The sequence below is a fragment of the Ciconia boyciana genome, chromosome 8 (assembly GCF_034638445.1).
Source record: "Ciconia boyciana chromosome 8, ASM3463844v1, whole genome shotgun sequence".
NCBI classification, from domain to species: Eukaryota; Metazoa; Chordata; class Aves; order Ciconiiformes; family Ciconiidae; genus Ciconia; species Ciconia boyciana.
Window position 1 is genome coordinate 49,224,392 of NC_132941.1, and position 17,467 is coordinate 49,241,858.

At 37.3% G+C, this 17,467-nt stretch overlaps 1 protein-coding gene across 1 annotated transcript in view; it reads right to left on the reverse strand.

Annotated features, from left to right (window-relative positions):
- Positions 1–246: 246 nt before the first annotated feature.
- BTAF1 (B-TFIID TATA-box binding protein associated factor 1) overlaps positions 247–17,467 on the reverse strand; it is a 49,562-nt gene continuing 32,341 nt past the window's right edge. The window contains exons 21-38 of the mRNA XM_072870247.1: positions 16,625–16,815; positions 15,519–15,672; positions 15,320–15,429; positions 13,272–13,473; positions 12,702–12,850; positions 8,138–8,290; positions 7,501–7,622; positions 7,105–7,272; positions 6,848–6,925; positions 6,638–6,767; positions 5,803–5,944; positions 5,501–5,631; positions 4,932–5,057; positions 3,983–4,135; positions 3,166–3,377; positions 2,854–3,013; positions 2,086–2,256; positions 247–1,846 (exon numbers count right to left, since the gene is read on the reverse strand). Coding sequence (XP_072726348.1) covers positions 1,700–1,846; positions 2,086–2,256; positions 2,854–3,013; positions 3,166–3,377; positions 3,983–4,135; positions 4,932–5,057; positions 5,501–5,631; positions 5,803–5,944; positions 6,638–6,767; positions 6,848–6,925; positions 7,105–7,272; positions 7,501–7,622; positions 8,138–8,290; positions 12,702–12,850; positions 13,272–13,473; positions 15,320–15,429; positions 15,519–15,672; positions 16,625–16,815 — 2,699 coding nt within the window. The 3' untranslated portion in view covers positions 247–1,699. The remainder of the gene's footprint in view (positions 1,847–2,085; positions 2,257–2,853; positions 3,014–3,165; positions 3,378–3,982; positions 4,136–4,931; positions 5,058–5,500; positions 5,632–5,802; positions 5,945–6,637; positions 6,768–6,847; positions 6,926–7,104; positions 7,273–7,500; positions 7,623–8,137; positions 8,291–12,701; positions 12,851–13,271; positions 13,474–15,319; positions 15,430–15,518; positions 15,673–16,624; positions 16,816–17,467) is intronic.

Genomic DNA, 17,467 nt, shown 5'->3' on the forward strand with positions numbered 1-17,467 from the left:
CTCCAGCATTATAATTTCTCTGCAAACAGAGCACCAAGCCCCATCTTGTCTCTCCCTCTGCTTGGATTATCAACTGAAAGCACAACAGAAATATTCTATGTATGAAGGTAGAAATGAACTAATATAATACTAGTAATCCAGCTGTAATTTCCAAAAGTATTTGTTTTTTACCTAGTCAGCTACAGTGGAAAAAGTCTTCTCCACAGAAAAACAATCTAAACACGGACATACACAGTATACAAGTTATATATTCCCAGTTTTGTTTATTTTCATGGAATGCTAATTTAGTTACAATATGGCAGTTCATAACTACTGAAATGTGACATTAATTCATCTCCAATGCTGCAGAACAGTCTTGATTTATATATATTGTTTTAAAACAATCTTATTTTACATAGTTGAGGTCTCTGGTGTTTTTTAAGCTCTGATGCTTAAGCACACAGCAAGCTACAAACCTTAGGTTTTATATTTATACATATATTCTATGTATTCAGACAACTGCTGTAAGTTATCTATAATTTAATATTTATAAAAAGTGCATATACTGGTACATATGCACACCTAGAAACACACTTTTACTACTGCCTCCCTTTTATAAAAAGCTGTGTAACATACAGCCATATTATTCTCACTCACTGCTATTAAAGTCCTTTACTATCATGTTACATGATTTCAACTATTCAATTCCCTCAAACTGAATGTAGGTATTTCTATGTATATTTTCTCCTAAAGAAAAAAAGTCCTCCCTAATTCCTTTAAGAAGCTTTAAATCATGCATCAATTTAGTAAACAGTCACTTTAGCATGGATTTTAGAATCCTAGACAGTGTAAAATCTACTTCTGGAAAATGTCTGTCTGTATATTTAATTTCTTCTTTTAGTTACAAAAAATATATAGGATTGAAACATACTGAATACATGCATCTCTCAAAGTGGCTATATTCTAGCCTTATAGATAAATTAAAAAAGTACACCCCTGCTAATAGGATGCAAACATGGCCTCAAATAGGCCATTACCTGTATTTAATATAGCTCATTACATTAAAAAGTTCAAGTCAGCTGTTCTCTCAAGATGGTGTCAAAAGACTGAAGAGCATAATATATTTATACTCAATATACAAAGGTGGGTGTGCATACCTAGTGCCATTTAATTATTCAATACTTTGAAGGCTTCTAGGCTTTGCGCCTCTGGTGATACAAGTCCTGAAATGATCTGAATGAAAGTTTAAGTTGAAAATTGTTTTTTCATACACCATAAAAGCAAGTTCTGTTTAAAAGAAAAATGTACACTGAACAACCTGAAGTACTCACTGAAACAACTGTACAAAACTATTATAGATACAGAAAGAAATAATGGTGGACTTAACTTCCAACAGAAGTAACACTTGTTAACATATGTAAAAACTTGCTTTGTTTTATTCTTCTACCAAGTAAGAATTTGCAGCCATTCAGAACAAGTAAAATTCAAACCACCTCACAATGTTTACATTTAAAGTTTTTATACAGTGCAAACGTTTAAGACAGAATAACTCCCCAGTGAAACAGGTGACACTACTCAGTGCCAGTCTTTTGAAGATTCTTCTTTCAGTAAGTCTATTTACACATTAAGCTAAAGGTTCACTATATATGCTTTGAAGTTTGCTGAATATCAGCAGAAAAATACGTGAACTAGCAGCAGTTGTATTACGAATATATGATGGTTACTTTAATGAATGCATAAAGTTTTCAAGACTGTATTCAGTGTCATATTGTTCTTGATCCCATAGTTCTCCAAGGTTTTCGAGTACTGATTTCATTGATGCTTTTGCAGAAGAGGTAGAGGTATCTGCTTTTTCAGTTTTTCCATCCTTCACACAAAAAAAAAATCAATTAATATACAGAATAATGTTTTCAGGAATATACTAAATTCTTTGAGTCTGATGATTCTTTTGGGGAAATATCACTTCCTCCTGTTTTTCAGAGAGCTGTCTACTATTCATCATTCCAACTTCCAAGTGTTCATCTGATTAAATCTTACATTTCAAAGCAAAGTTTTTCCATAAGCTTACTCTATTTTTGGTAGGTATTTGTAAAAATGGTTCTTTACCTTGTCAAGAGTGAACAGATCAAGAAGCTGTTCTGTTCCCATGCTCTGTAGGCTTGCATTTTCTTGGCTGATCACTGTATTTGCAATATTCATTTTGAACTTTTGAAGACCCATGATCTTCTCCTCCAGAGTTCCCCTGGTTATCAGGCGATATACATTAACAACACGTTTCTGGAAAAAAAAAAAGCACGCTTAGCTAAAAAATATCATCTTAGGTATTCACAAAAGCATAACCTTTTACTATTCATCATGGACAGTCTGGAAGCAGTTTGGCTTGGAGTTACCCTTCAGTAATTGTACTCAGTAAGTCTGACTGATGTTAGGTGAAAAGAGTGAGACTATGCCAGCATGTAGTAGAGGCACCTGCAATTGCATCTGTACTGGGGAAGTTAAGAATTCACTGCTTTTTACAGCTGTAGAGGGAGACTAACAGCAGTCACTCTTTCCCTGTCCAGGCAGAGGACAACCTTGCAGGGCTTCCCTTCAGTTCCTTGTCTCAGTTGCATCTCTTCCTCCACTGAAGTGTGGTACTTCCCTGGCCTCTCCTAAGCAGCTCAGGAAGTTCAGAAGCAAAGGCATACCAAGTTGGGGGATAGGATAATAAAGTACACACTTCAACATAGTCATATTTGCAAGAAAGCAGTATGAATGAAAGCTTGGTGGAAACCCCCAGATGTCACTTTTATTATATGGTACAACCTTATCCAAATTCGAGGAAACAGGAGTTCAGCAAGGGAAAAAACTTATGGGAAATGAAGAGTTTTTCACCTGCCCAATGCGATGCGCCCGATCCATGGCTTGCAAGTCTCTCATTGGGTTCCAGTCATGTTCCACAAATACTACTGTATCAGCCCCTGTTAAGTTAAGTCCCAGTCCACCAACATGAGTGGTGAGCAAAAGAACATCTATAGATGGGTCATTATTAAACCTGCATACAAAAAAGTTAAGCATGGTAAATTTCCTTTAAATAATGAATTTATGAACCTCAGCTGCTTTGAGGCAGACAAAAGAACAATTTTGTACCATATAAAATAGTTCATTACAGTTGGCCTCATATTGGTTATGAAAGGATATGCTTACCGTGAAACAATGGAATGCCTCTGACCAGCAGGTATGCTGCCATCTAGTCGTAAATAAGTAACTGAAGGTAACTGAGGTCTGAGAAGGTCATGCTCCACTATATCCAGCATGCTTTTAAGTTGACAGAAGATAAGTACTCTGTGCTGGGCCACAACAGCTTCTGTACCGCTTTCTGAAGATCCACCATTCCCCAAACCACAGTCTAGCAGCAGCTTAAAGTAAAAAAGCATTAAAGTGTATCATCAAAATGACAATAGATCTCATGTAAATACTGACATTGATGGACTATCAAAAGTAGAAGAGGAACAGTAAACTACAGAATGAAGTCTGTAAATGACACTCAAATGACATAATGCGAAGTTTGACTTCACTGTCAAACTATGAAAAATTTAAGAGTCGACAGAAGAGTTGTTTTCTTCAATATAAGTTGTTTTCTTACAATATAATTTAATTATTTAATGCAATCTAACTTTATCAAGCTAATAGTCTCCTGTATAATAAATAGGAGAAAAAGGTGTTTTGTAACAAGAGGGACAGGAGTAAGGAACAGAATAAAAGTAAGGTTTTTGACAAGGCAGCAAAAGTTAGGTAAATATCATCACCTTGAAGCAAGCTTGTGCTTCCCCCTCCCCCTTGAATTAACAGGGAAAAATAGGGCATATGCCTAAAACCCCTGGTACTCTATTTCATTTGCTACTTAACTAGTGTCTTAAGATCAGTTTTCATATTTATGAAGTCTTAAACAAAACCTTCTAAATTGTGACATCACTAGAGACACATTTAGGAAATTTAAGGTATAACATGCAAGTCTACTTACTTGTTTTAAAGCAGACAGCTTAGGTGCATGTTGGATATCTCGAAGGGATGAATTATGAGCTGCAAGTTGCTCTGTAATTCTTTTATATTCCGGATGTTGGGTCGTTAACACTAATGCTGGATGGTTGCATAGCTTCCGTAAATATTGCAATGCCTTTAATTATTCAGGAAGCAAAGTTCAAAGAAATGGTTAGCAACAATGTAGTTACAGAAAAAGGATGAACAAAATTGATTATAAGTATAGAGGCCACTCAGCCACAATCTGGACTTTAGGGTATATTTTCATTAAAATAAAGTTACACATTTATATTAAGAAAACCTGTATTTCAAACTTTATCCACTAACTGTTAGGAGCATAATTATCTTGGTTCCTGTTGCAGGAACAGTGCAAAGACTACCATTTCCCACACCTTCATGTGAGTGTGGAGTATAGTAGATGGGTTTGGAAGCTATGCAGAGCCTTTGAGAATTATTGTTTCCAAGTAGCCAAGACTTAATCTGCAATTCTGTAAGACCGAACCTTCATAAATTCAGATATAACCTTAAGGAAACTTTTTTGTTCATATTTTAGAATCTTAGTTTTGTAGTATAACAAATGATGAAATCAAAATTAGTTCCCTCTTGTTAGGAGGTTTTGCACTTTTGGTAATCAGTTTTTAATTGAGAGTAGTATCTAAGATCCACAAAATAGCTCAATATCAGTTGAGCAGAACACATTAAGAAATTTAAGACAGTTTTATATGGCTTAAGACACAAAACCATAATTTAAGCACAATAGCTATACATCACATTCCAGGCAATCTGATCCAAAAATCTAAGTATTTTACTTGGATCATATACCCACAAATGTGTAAAGTTAATTATTTTGATTTTCATTTTTTATTAAACCTAGAAATACAGTTACCAGAAATAAATGAAGTAGGTAGTAAAAATTACTGTAGAAACCATACCTGAAATACATGACCTGTAGCTTTAAGCTTTGGTTTTTCGGTTTCTTCATTCAGTGAAATTGAAGAAACTGTTTCATCAATATCACATTTGGCACGAGACTTGGCAAAATCTTCATAAAGCTGAACCTGTAGACCAGGCCCCAGACAAGAGAATGAGTATGTTTTCCATGACAGAAGACAAACAGTCATTTTTAGAATTTAGTTCCCAGTTAAAGTTCTGAATTATCATAAATCAAGAAAGCCATTTTAAAATGTAGCACAAGATCAACATTAACAGCGGAATCTCTTGCAATTTATTTTCTTTCAGCTTGGAAAGTATTCTTTAAAAAAAATCTGCCAATGCCTAGATGTTGTTCTTGTAGAATGATGCCAGAAATTAAGCTAAAGAAATACTCTATTGCAACTAGACTGAAATTAGTTTTTCAACACGTACTAGAAAAACTTTTTAGTCCTGTGGTCCCAGAGAACTTCAGAGCTGACATCAGATTGACCCAGGAATACAGAAGTGGTTCCTTTGTGGTCTTAACTGTGTTGAAAAAACTAAGCTTCCAGCCACTTTTAAAGCATACCTGTAGAGGACTGAGAATACAGTAATAATCTTGAATAATTTTGGGTGGAAGATCTTGCAGTACATCCTCTTTCATTCTCCTTAGCAGGAATGGCAGAACTTGGCGGTGCAGCGCTTCCATTGCAAGAACCCCTAGTGAAGGCAACGGAAGCAGTATTTTAGGGGGAGAAAAAAATTCAAAACATTCAGGCCCCCTCCCCTCCAGTCTCTTATGTTGGAACTGACTGCACTTTCTCTTTTCATTAGCAGTTCTCATTTAAAGGAAGAAAACAAGAAAACCAAGATTTAACATTTGATCCTTACCGGCCTCTTGTTCTCGACTGGAGCTTCGAGCATCTCTACTTGCCAGTATTGGTTTGCCATAACGAGCTGCAAATTGGCGTTCAGTACCCAAAAATCCTGGCATAAGGAAGTCAAATAACGACCACAACTCTAAGACGTTGTTCTGAACATAAAAGAAACATTTGTTAAATTATTTTCAAAAGTAACAAATTGTTACAAGTTATCAGAAACATTTCCATACATACTTAACACTGCCTATAAAACACTACAAACATAAGCTTCAACATACTTTTGCTCTCCTGGAACTTGGTGGCTCTTTCATCAACCTAAGTTACAGAAAGACCTGTACCTGCACTTCAACATATAAATGGACTTTCTACTGTGTCTGATGTCTTAAGCCACACCCTGAGTTCTTCTGGATAACAAAACCCAGGAGACACCAGTGGTCTTAGTCCTGGATGAGACAGATACTCCACAGACAAGTCATTTTGGACAAAGCCCAAAATCTGGAGTTCTCAGAGTCGAGTTTCTTGCCAATTTCACTAGAGGCATAAGGAAATGCTCTCTCCCCTTCCCTGCCCACTACTTAAAGAACAAGTGGTAGAGAAAGTCTTCTTGCCAATTTTTGAGCCCCATTAGTACCACAGATCCTGCACCCATTCCCCTATACATGGGTATACTGGGAAAGGAAAAAGATGTAGTTTCAAGCATTTAGCAATGAAAGGCTTTTTGACAGTGTATACTTTGAACAAGACAACTCTGATAAAAAGCACAATAAAATGGACTGCAAAGCAGGTCTCTCTTGCTTGTTTTCTACTACTCACCCAACTCCTTAGGAAAAAAGGCAGGCAGTTACCTGGATTGGTGTCCCAGAAAGAATTATCCTGTAATTGGCAGTCAGCTGTTTTACTGCTTTTGACAGCTTTGTTTTTCCATTTTTTATTACATGGCCTTCATCAAGAATGCAGTAATTAAACTTAATATTTCTAGAAAAGAAGAATATAGACTTAAGTAGCATTTAAAGTTCTAAGCTATTAAAAACCTCAGAAAACAAACCAATTCTTACCTGAAGAAGTCAATGTCATTTCTCACAACATCATATGAAGCCACTATAAGATTGTGTCTTTTCACTTGGTGTTGTAATCTTAAGGAAAAAAGAGGAGATAAGTGAAGTGTTCCTTACATATGTTATTATTTCAGCCTTTAAGGGTACCATCGCAAGTTTTACCATGCCCACAAACTATGCTTCAGTAGTAAAGTGAATTGCAAAATTCTGTGTGTGGTATTTTACTCTACCCAAGTCATAAATGCAAAGTACATTACCTTGCTCTCTCAGTAGGAGGTCCTGTATAGTGCAAAGGATTAAGATATTCTTTGGAGCAAAATTTGCCCACTTCATCCACCCAGTGTCCTGTGAGTGTAGGAGGGCACACCACCAAGGAGGGAAGAGGAACACTGTCCACCAGTTTTGTTCTTGCATATTCCTGAGCCCTTTAAGAAGATGATAACAAGTTTGAAAAAAATTGTGATTTTTTTTTTTTTTTTAAAAACACAGAATAGTTGAGGTTGGAAGGGACCCCTGGAGGTCATCTGGTCCAACCCCCCTGCTCAAGCAGAGCCGCCTACAGCTAGTTGCCCAGGATTGTGTCCAGAGTCATTACCATAGATAAAACCTATCACTAAGGTCTTTAAGATAAAGTATTCTTTGTTCAAGCTTACCTGAGGCAATGATCACCTGCAAGAATGCAAATGGATTGTAAAGTTTTTCCTAAGCCCATGTCATCGCAAAGAATTCCATGAAGTTTGTATTTATTGAGAAATGCCAGCCAGTTCACTCCATCCTGAAATCAGAAAATAAAAAAAGAGTGCCTCAGAAATAAGAACTGGCTTTTGGCTAGTTAAGCTGCAGTTCAAACATCTGTATGTTCTATCATCCATCACTGCCAAACTATGAGCTTATTTCCCACCATAAATGCATCCACTACAGCCCATTCACTCAAAGCAGAGGGAAATAAAGGAAGAAACATAAGCGGCCAAACAGTACAACGAGGCCTGGCTTTGCAGTGCTGAGCTGCCACAGTCAGCCTAAGCAAGGCATAGCCCATTGGCCATTCCCTGAGAAAACTGACAGAATCGGGGGGGGGGGGGGGGGGGAATATTAAAAGAAAAACAGTATAAATGGCATGCGTTACTTAATTTGTTCTTCCTTACCCAGAAGTCCAAGATAGACACTGCACAGCTAAAAACAAAACAAAAAGCTCAAAAACCCCAGCACCCGAACAATTCCTACCCTTCCATAAAATCGTATCAGACTGGAACTTGTTGCTCTTGTAAAAATAAAAGTATAAGCTGTTACCTGCTGGTATTTTCTGAGCTCTGCTTTGATTGGTACTGGAATTTTATAGTTTTCCAGTTTTTTTCCATCCAATAATTGTTCCAGAAAGTGACGTTCTTTAGCTTTCATTCGGATTAATTCTTCAGACATGTTTGGTGGATCTGGTATACCAGCCTACAATAATATTTTTAAAGCGGTAATGTAAGGGCTACAGTACTTAATTCTCACACAGACAATAAGAAATAAAACCTCATACTAGCTTAGACATTTTAAACAAACAGATGGCAAAGATCTGCAATCTTCTCAATTGTATAAATCCAAACTCAGTGCTGTGTTTGTTTGATTCCTTGCAGATCAACTCATCCAGGGCTGTAGGGTGCAAAAGACATTCTGCCCCAAAGGATACACTGAAAAGCTTGATACAATTGCATAGAAGAGGGGAAATCCTGGTCATGCTTGTAAGATTTTACAAAGACTGAGCTATTCTACCTCTAATGAGAGAGTTTATCTAGCTGGCTAGATAATACTTTGACACCCATTTCTCCTTAGCCACCATCTACCATCCAAAACTAGATAGATTTTTCTCCTACAGATGTTAGTAGAATTAGATCTGAAGTGACACTGAAATCCATAGGTTGAATTCAAGAGTTTGGAAACTACTGGAAAAAAGAAAAATCTAAACCCCTCCAGGTTTGTAGCAGCAGACCTTGGCTTCCTAGGTACTTCCCATACCAGGCGAGAAGCCCAAAGCAGCTTTATCTGGGGACCAAACATGCTCAGACATTCTTGCTTGCTAATAATATACAGTAGCAAGAGAAGCACTGATATTTTCCATCATCAGGTCTGTCATCCTAGTTTTCTGGGCCACCTCCGTCTTTAGTTAGCTTTACTTCAAAACCTCAGTTACTGATCACTTAGGGAAGGCTCCTGTCTGAGAAGAAAAACTGTATCAAATAATTCCACCATATATGTGGTTAATAAGGAAGGGGGAAAACTAACCCAGATTTCAGATGTTAGAAGTGCTCAATAAGGTATTGAAGTACATACATAAAAACAGACAACAGCCTACTCGTTCAACTGCTCGTCCTACCCTCCCTTTTAAAAGAACGCGTATGAAGTGTGAATACCATGCCAGTTAATTTGGTTCAAGTATATTGTCAACTTGCAGCATGATTGCTTATCAATAAAACAGGACAGATTAAGTTGAACCATTTATCTTACAATCCTTCTCTCAGTCATGTTTTCATTTTTATGGTTGAATGAATAATGAAATTGAGGATAAAGATACAGGAAAACTGAGCATAGCTAAGTTAGCATAGCAAATGTGACACTCATCTATACAAGAAGGGCCAGAAGAAGGATCCAGGGAACTACAGGCCTGTCAGTCTGACCTCAGTGCCAGGGAAGGTTATAGAGCAAATAATCTTGAGTGCCATCACACAGCACGTACAGGACAACCAGGTGATCAGGCCCAGTCAGCATGGGTTTATGAAAGGCAGGTCCTGCTTGACTAACCTGATCTCCTCCTATGACAAGGTGACCCGCTTAGTGGATGAGGGAAAGGCTGTGGACGTTGTCTATCTAGACTTCACTAAAGCCTTTGACACCATTTTCCACAGCATTGTCCTGGAGAAACTGGCTGCTCATGGCTTGGATGGGGGTACTCTTCGCTGGGTAAAAAAAACTGGCTGGGTGGCCAGGCCCAAAGAGAGGTGGTGAACAGAATTAAATCCAGTTGGCAGCCAGTCACAAGTGGTATTCCCCAGGGCTCAGTACTGGGACCAGTTCTCTTTAATATCTTTATCAGTGATCTGCACAAGGGAATCGAGTGCACCCTCAGTAAGTTTGCAGACAACACCAAATTGGGCAGGAGTGTTGATCTGATTGAGGGGAGGAAGACTCTACAGAGGGACCTGGACAGGCTGGATCAATGGGCCAAGGCCAATTGTATGCGGTTCAACAAGGCCAAGTGCAAGGTCCTGCACTTGGGTCACAACAACCCCATGCAACACTACAGACTTGGGGAAGAGTGGCTGGAAAACTGACCAGCAGAAAAGGACCTGGGAGTGTTGGCTGACAGCCACTTGAATATGAGCCAGCAGTGTGCCCAGGTGGCCAAGGAGGCCAATGGCACCCTGGCTTGTATCAGAAATAGCATGGCCAGCAGGACTAGGGAAGTGATCATGCCCCTGTACTCAGCACTAGTGAGGCCACACCTCAAACACTGTGTTCAGTTTTGGGCCCCTCACTACAAGAGAGACATTGAGGTGCTTGAGCATGTCCAAACAAGGGCAACGAAGCTGGTGAAGGGTCTAGAGCAGAAGTCTTATGAGGAGCGGCTGAGGGACCTGGGGTTGTTTAGCCTGGAGAAAAGGAGGCTGAGGGGAGACCTTATCACTCTCTACAACTACCTGAAAGGAGGTTGTAGAGAGGTGGGGGTTGGTCTCTTCTCCCAGGTAACAAGTGATAGGACAAGAGGAAATGGCCTCCAGTTGTGCCAGGGAAGGTTTAGATTGGATATTTGGAAAAGTTTCTTCACTGAAAGGGTTGTCAAGCATTGGAAGAGGCTGCCCAGGGAAGTGGTGGAGTCACCATCCCTGGAGGTATTTAAAAGATGTGTAGATGTGGTGCTCAGGGACATGGTTTAGTGGTGGACTTGGCAGTACTAGGTTAACAGTTGGACTTGATGATCTTAAAGGTCTTTTCCAACCTAAATGATTCTATGATTCTAAGTTCTCCCAACTAATTTATTGCTACTGTTTCCAATTCCTCACAATTAGAAACCAACATAAAAATACAGGTTAGAAACTCCAAGCTTATTCAGACCTCTATCACTTTTACTCATCCAGCAGCTGAATTCAGGTCTTGCATTTTAGGCAGTATATAAAATGGCAACAATAAACACAAAAGACTAGATATAGTTCTGTAACAAAACAAAGAGTCTAAGTCATGCTTCAGGGACATGAAATTGAAAGAGTGGAAAGGTGGGGCTTTTTTGTTTTAATACCACCACTGTAACTACTGAAAACTGTAAGAGTTTGTCTTATGAAATATCTGCAAGACTACCCTAAAAAGTCTTCCCATTTTAAAAAGTAAAACTGTATCCATAAAGCACCACTCCAGAAGTTTTTTCACACAAAGCATGTGTGAAACTTTGTCTATGAAAACTTGATAATAAAGTTATTTCAATCTCAAAAAAGGATTCCTTAATAAAGCATTTCCCCATAAAACATCTGTTTCCCCAGTCCCTATCAATCTACCCCCTACTCTTTCCACTGAGATGACTCCAACCCCTCTACAGTTATCAATTTAAATTCCTTGTTTGGCCTAACATTTAAAATTACTAGCACTCAAAAGAATGTCCCACAACAATACCAGTATTTTCTCTCATTATTAATCTACTGCACTCTTAAGTTTGCATATTTCTAAGTTTGCATATTTAATATAGTTCAATATCTGATACTGAACTTCCTTAACTGGAAAGGGAAGTCTTAAGGGAGTTCTTGAGTAACTATGGAAAAGAAACATGAACTGATCATGCATATGTATGCAATTAATAAAACAAGTATTCTACATTAAGAGATGCTTGCTAAATTCTATTAAAATAGCTTTAAAAAAAATCCAAGCTATGTGTATTCCATAGGATTGTATTTAGATGCATATGAAGGGCACAGGTGCAAACAACACTGAAATGAACAGCAGCATGCCAGAAATTCATTTCTACTTTGCTCACTTTCTACTTTTCCAACATTTCAGTGTAAGCATACAAAAAGTGCTCAGTTTAAGGCAGACTGCTAGTTATCAGATTCCAAGGTCCTATTATGCTAAATTAAAAATTGAGATAATAAAAGATACTAAGCCCATTAAACTGACTTTTTTTTTTCCATTGGGAACATGCAAATGAATTCTGAACTGTCTTCTATTACCATCTGGTGGTGAAAACACATTACTTCGGAGCCTTGTAGTCCTTGAAGTGCAATATTAGAAAGTATCTGAGGTATGCAAGTTGTAGGAATGAAAGACTGAAGCAAATCTGTACTGATGAAACACTACTGGATCATAATATACATCATATTTTGCCCAAAGCTGTAGGGTGGGGCTTTTTGATTTTAAGAGCTAGGAATAAGTAACCATACTTGTCTCCACACTATTTCTATTACTGCTATTTAATTTTTTCCTTTTAAATCAGTATTGTGTTTTTATGCATTTCTCTTGACCACATACACACCACCACATATACCTAGGGAGAGCGCACATATAACTCAATACTTCTGAGCCAAAACTAGCAAAAGCAGCATTACAGGCAAAATTAATCAACATACACTTTAACTTCATGTATGCAGCTGAAATGAGTTTCTTATAAAGAGAAATTTTACTTTAATTTAGAAAATTACTAACGGAGAGTCCAATTTTACTCATTTTACATTATAAAGGACACATCTTCAATTATCTGATATGGACTCAGCATCTATAAAAACAGTTACTTATTCAGCATTTAATAAGCCAGCAGCTTGGACTTTGTGGCTGGTGAAAAAGTGGATACAGGGCAGTTCACATACTCAGTATATTTAGAACTCAAGCTTACCTCAAGAGGCATTAGTCTAATTAGTGTTGCAAAGCACTGAGTAGCCATAAAACGTACACTGTCTGTCTGATCACTCATTCGACCCAGAACTGGAACCACTAGAAGAACAATGTATGGAACAATACCAACATCCAGCTGCTCCATTACACCTGGATCAGTTATTAAGGAAATAGTTTTTACCAGTTCAGGATCGTCTGCCATCAATATATACCTGGCAGATTTCACACTCAATAGGTAAAAGTGTTCATTCAGATGAACAAGATTTCTACTAGCAAAGCAATGGCGGAGGGCAGCGTTGAGGAAAGAAAAAAGTCTGATCTACCCAGTTACATATAGCCCAGTGAATTCCATGGTTTAAGAAACTGAATTACCTCCACCAAAACTTCATTTGATAGATAAAATAAAGGCAATGGAAATGAAAGTTTCTTCTATTTCTTGTCTATAGGAGGAAAATAGCTTAACATTTTATTTCATTCCTCCTCCCATTTTTTTCAGACAACAGTTTTTGTTCCCCCAAATTACACAACTACAAAGAGGTTTCTGCATTTTTGAATACTCAAGCAAGGATACATGCAAGTGCTTCGATTGCACCTTCTTGTTTGGTGTTGTCATCTATTGCTCCCAACCACGGTAGAACTTTCTCTAGAAAGATATTCATTGTTTCCATGGTAGCTATTTTGCTCATAACACCTACACAACGAGCAGCCATGTGTCTCACTGCAGTGCTGGGATGTTGAAGGCACATATAAAGATGAGGCAAATGCTGTATTAACTGAATAGAAGAAGAGAGTGTGAGGGGGAAACGTTAATATGAATTATAAACAAATTTTGAAGTAAACAGTCTTTTAAAGTCACTGTTGCTCCCCAAAGAATGCTTGAAGTGGCTCCTTCACAAGATCTAATTGCTTAGAACCGAAAAATTGTTTCGGAAGGAAAAGACAATTGAACTTTGAACAAGTATTACTCCCTAATACAGTTAAAATTCAGAGAGTGACAATGTTTAGTGTTTTAGTCAAAATGCAAGTTAAAGAAGCCCTTGATAATTAAGGAAGTGTTTCACACTGGAAAAGATACAGTACTAAGGACTCAGAACTTTTCATTAAAAAAAAGATTAAAAAAAGAATTATTGCTTAAATACAGATACATAGATTAAAGAATTCCTTCCAGCTAGCAAATTTGTCCTAGACTCATCTCATTTATGTTTAGGCAGACAAATTATCCATGTTGGGAGCCTTATTAACTCTGTGTGACAAGACAGACACTCAGAAGGAAATTCACATCTTCCCAAGGGGGTACACATGTACATACCTGTCTTTTTTTCATCATCACAAATACGTTTTTATGTCAGATATCTTAAACGGATGGTCAGGTTTTTCCTAGTGTGGAAGTCCCTAAGTATTAGCTTCAATCAACCAATTCCACCCTCTGACTTCCTGTGATTTTTTTTTTTTGAAAGCCATATACAGTATTAGCACCCCCAAAACCAATCTACATGTTAATTACACACCATATATATTAAAAATACATATATATATAAATCTGTCATATGCTAAATACACTGAAAATCACGTCAGTATTTTATTAAAATAGGTAAGAAACAATTCCATATGCTCCACGTGAATTTTCTGCATCTGCTCAGAATTCTTCAGCTATTCCTTACGCTCATCCTTTCCCATCATATCTTTTCCAGAGTTCTACCCTACTTATTCCTTGCATGGGAGCCTTTTCGTATATTTTTACCATCCTGTTGCCCTTCTCTATGCCTCTTCCAGTGCTACTATATTTATTCTGAAATATAGTACTGCAGATAAGGTAGTACTAAAAATTGTATTCAGATGCAGGCATAATGGTGACTTTCTTGTTCTGTTTCTTTCTTAACTTTCTATTTTTTTTTTTTAACCAGTATTTTACATTCATCTGATACTTTCACAGAACTATCCAAACTCTAGGATCTCTCTCCTGAGTAGAAATAGTCAGTTCAGAGCCTACTACTGCATATAAGATGTTAAATCTTTTACATTGAGTGGTGGGTAAAAAGAAGTAATTTTAAAAAAGTAATCAAATCCAGTCTACTTGGGGGTAACTGAAGTCTTCCATAATTTTTGCATTCCCTGCACAGGGAGCCTGTCTGGTCTCCAGGTTATAGAATAAATTAAGGAATTAGAATAAAGCAGAGTTGAGATGCTGATTTCAATGTAATTCAATGTAACATGATAGCATAAATATTGTCATAACTTGAACTTTGGACACAATCTTGTTTAGGCATCTCATCCAGAAAAGGGTAGGCCAAGTACAAATTGTAGGTAGGTGTTTGCTTTTGTGGTTTATTCTACAACCTGCATAAGAAATACAGAATTTAACATCCTATAGGACACAGGGGAAAAAATAGCTTTGAAGTGTAACAGCTTAACTGCTGAAGATAGAAGGCTATGTCTTCAGTTTATCAAGACTAGGATACAGGACTTGGAGAACAGGCAAGCTAGCAGGTGCAATAAAAACACCATTTGAGCAAAATTAGAAAAACATCTAAAAAGAAGCCTTACAAAACAAAGATTTAAAACAGTGGCAATGAACAGACTTAATTGCTTCATACAAAAGCAGCTTTGGAATATGATTACCAGAGGATGTAGCTGAGTATCCATTGAAGCTGCTGTCGTTTCAAAAACCTGTAAAGAATTTACAAGCTCCTGGGCAGGAGCATCTCCTTTTTCCAGTAAGGACTTTCGGTCTGTTAAAAGCAGAAAAGGCGTTCAGTTTAAGACTGACATACTGCACCCAGCCTACCGTCCCCCCAGCTTAAATCAGAAGTGTAATTACCAAAATTATTTATGTGAATGTTGTTCCTTAATGAACCAACCATAGCATCCCAGAGATGTGGCAATCCTGTTGCCATTTCAGCACCAAAATGTTTAGCTATCGTAGATAAGGCAAATTCAGCTCCTCTTCTCTGTACAACATAAGGTTTCTGAGCCTAGAATTAAACAATTTAACAAAGTAGTCAGACACATTTAAGAGTAACAATTATTTTCAAGGAAGCTCCCATTGATATACAGGCATTCAATTCTGATTGTGTTTATAGCTACCTACAACACATTTGCTAGTCCATTTTTTTTGTAAGTTATTTTTTATACAGGTAAAAAATTAAAATCTTTTATAGCAGACTATTTAAATCCTATAAATTTGGAGATACGGCTTTTGCTGACACAGGCCCATTTCAGCAAGAGATTTTTCCAACTGATCCCAGTTCCAGAACCTCAGATATTACCAATACAGGGGACACCAAAACCAGTAGCATGCTAGCAAAACTTCCCAAAAGCAATACTTGATTTGTTATTAAGCCCTTTCTCTTGCTCCCACCCTCTTCAGAAATAGGAATTGATAAAAATCACTTTAACAATTAAGAATGAAATCCACAACACTTTAGGAATCACAGTCCTGACTAGGATCTTATTAAAACATGCTGAAGTTTTATATGAATAAAACAGCAACAAAAAAAATTTAGCATATCAAGTGTGGAAGTCACATATATATCCTAAGCCAGTCATATTTAAAATATTGTTTTTAATGCTTCAGAGCTTCCACTATGCATCAAGATGACCAACACTAACATGTTGGGTAATGGGACACAATCACAGCACAGTTTGTAGAAATCAATATAAATCCATGCAAATGGAGATATTCATATCCTGTATTAAATGTAAAATATTCCAGGAGTACTAATTTTCTTAATGACACACTGCAGATTTAAAACATCATCATCAATTAACACATGCTGCTTGCATCACAAAATTTTACATCAACTCAGATCTCTCATGAAAAGATCCTGGACATCCCTATTATAATGCTATCAACTCCAGTGAACTCAAACCAATGGAAGGGAGGGGTGGGTGTTCAAGTTGCAAATGCAAGTTTTTGAAGTTTACCTCATCAAGTTCTGTAGGAATGCTTCCACTACTGCCAGTGGGGAGATCTGCAATCGGGGCTTTTGGAGCTTTTGGAGTAGGACCTCGCCGACTTGTGATGGCAAAAGCAGCTTTCTGATGTCTGTACAGTGTAATTATTCCCCTGTGCTTACTAACTGTATGATGCATCCCATCTTTATCAGAGTTGGGCCCTAAAGGAAAAGAGAGAATAGCTGACGACAATTTAAGCTGCAGTTTAAAACATAGATGGAAGTGATAGTTACCTATAAGTCATCCGCAGATCTCAATGTGCTTTAAAAAAAAAAAGTAAGTATCATCATCCTCAAGGATGGAAAAATTTAAGTACAGAGTTACTCTGTTAAGAGCACATTACAGACTTAGCAAGTCTTAGCAAGTCTGCAAACTGCCACATAAGTTCTTATTGAGCAAGAAATACAGATAAAGCTTCAGTCAAATATAAAAAGTTTGCACAAGCTTTTTTTTTTTATATAAAAAACCACATTATGTTCTAAAGTTTAAACAAACCCATGTTGTGTCCTTTACAAACAGTTCAAGACTTCTATCATGATACAATAGCAGACACCATCAGTATCTTTGGATTTGTTGATGTTTCTGTTTATGCTAATCAGCTTAATTTTCAGTCAGATATGAATGTTATTCTACTCTGAGACAAAGGATGACACATTCATTAAAAGTAAAATGTATAATGGTCAAACCTTAAAGCAGGTTAGAATCTTTGAGAGTATTAAGGTCTTAATTTGTGTTGTTCATTCAATCCATACATTTTTAACAAGGGATAGTCATTTAAAGAAAACCCGTGACCATGGCATGCACAGGATTATT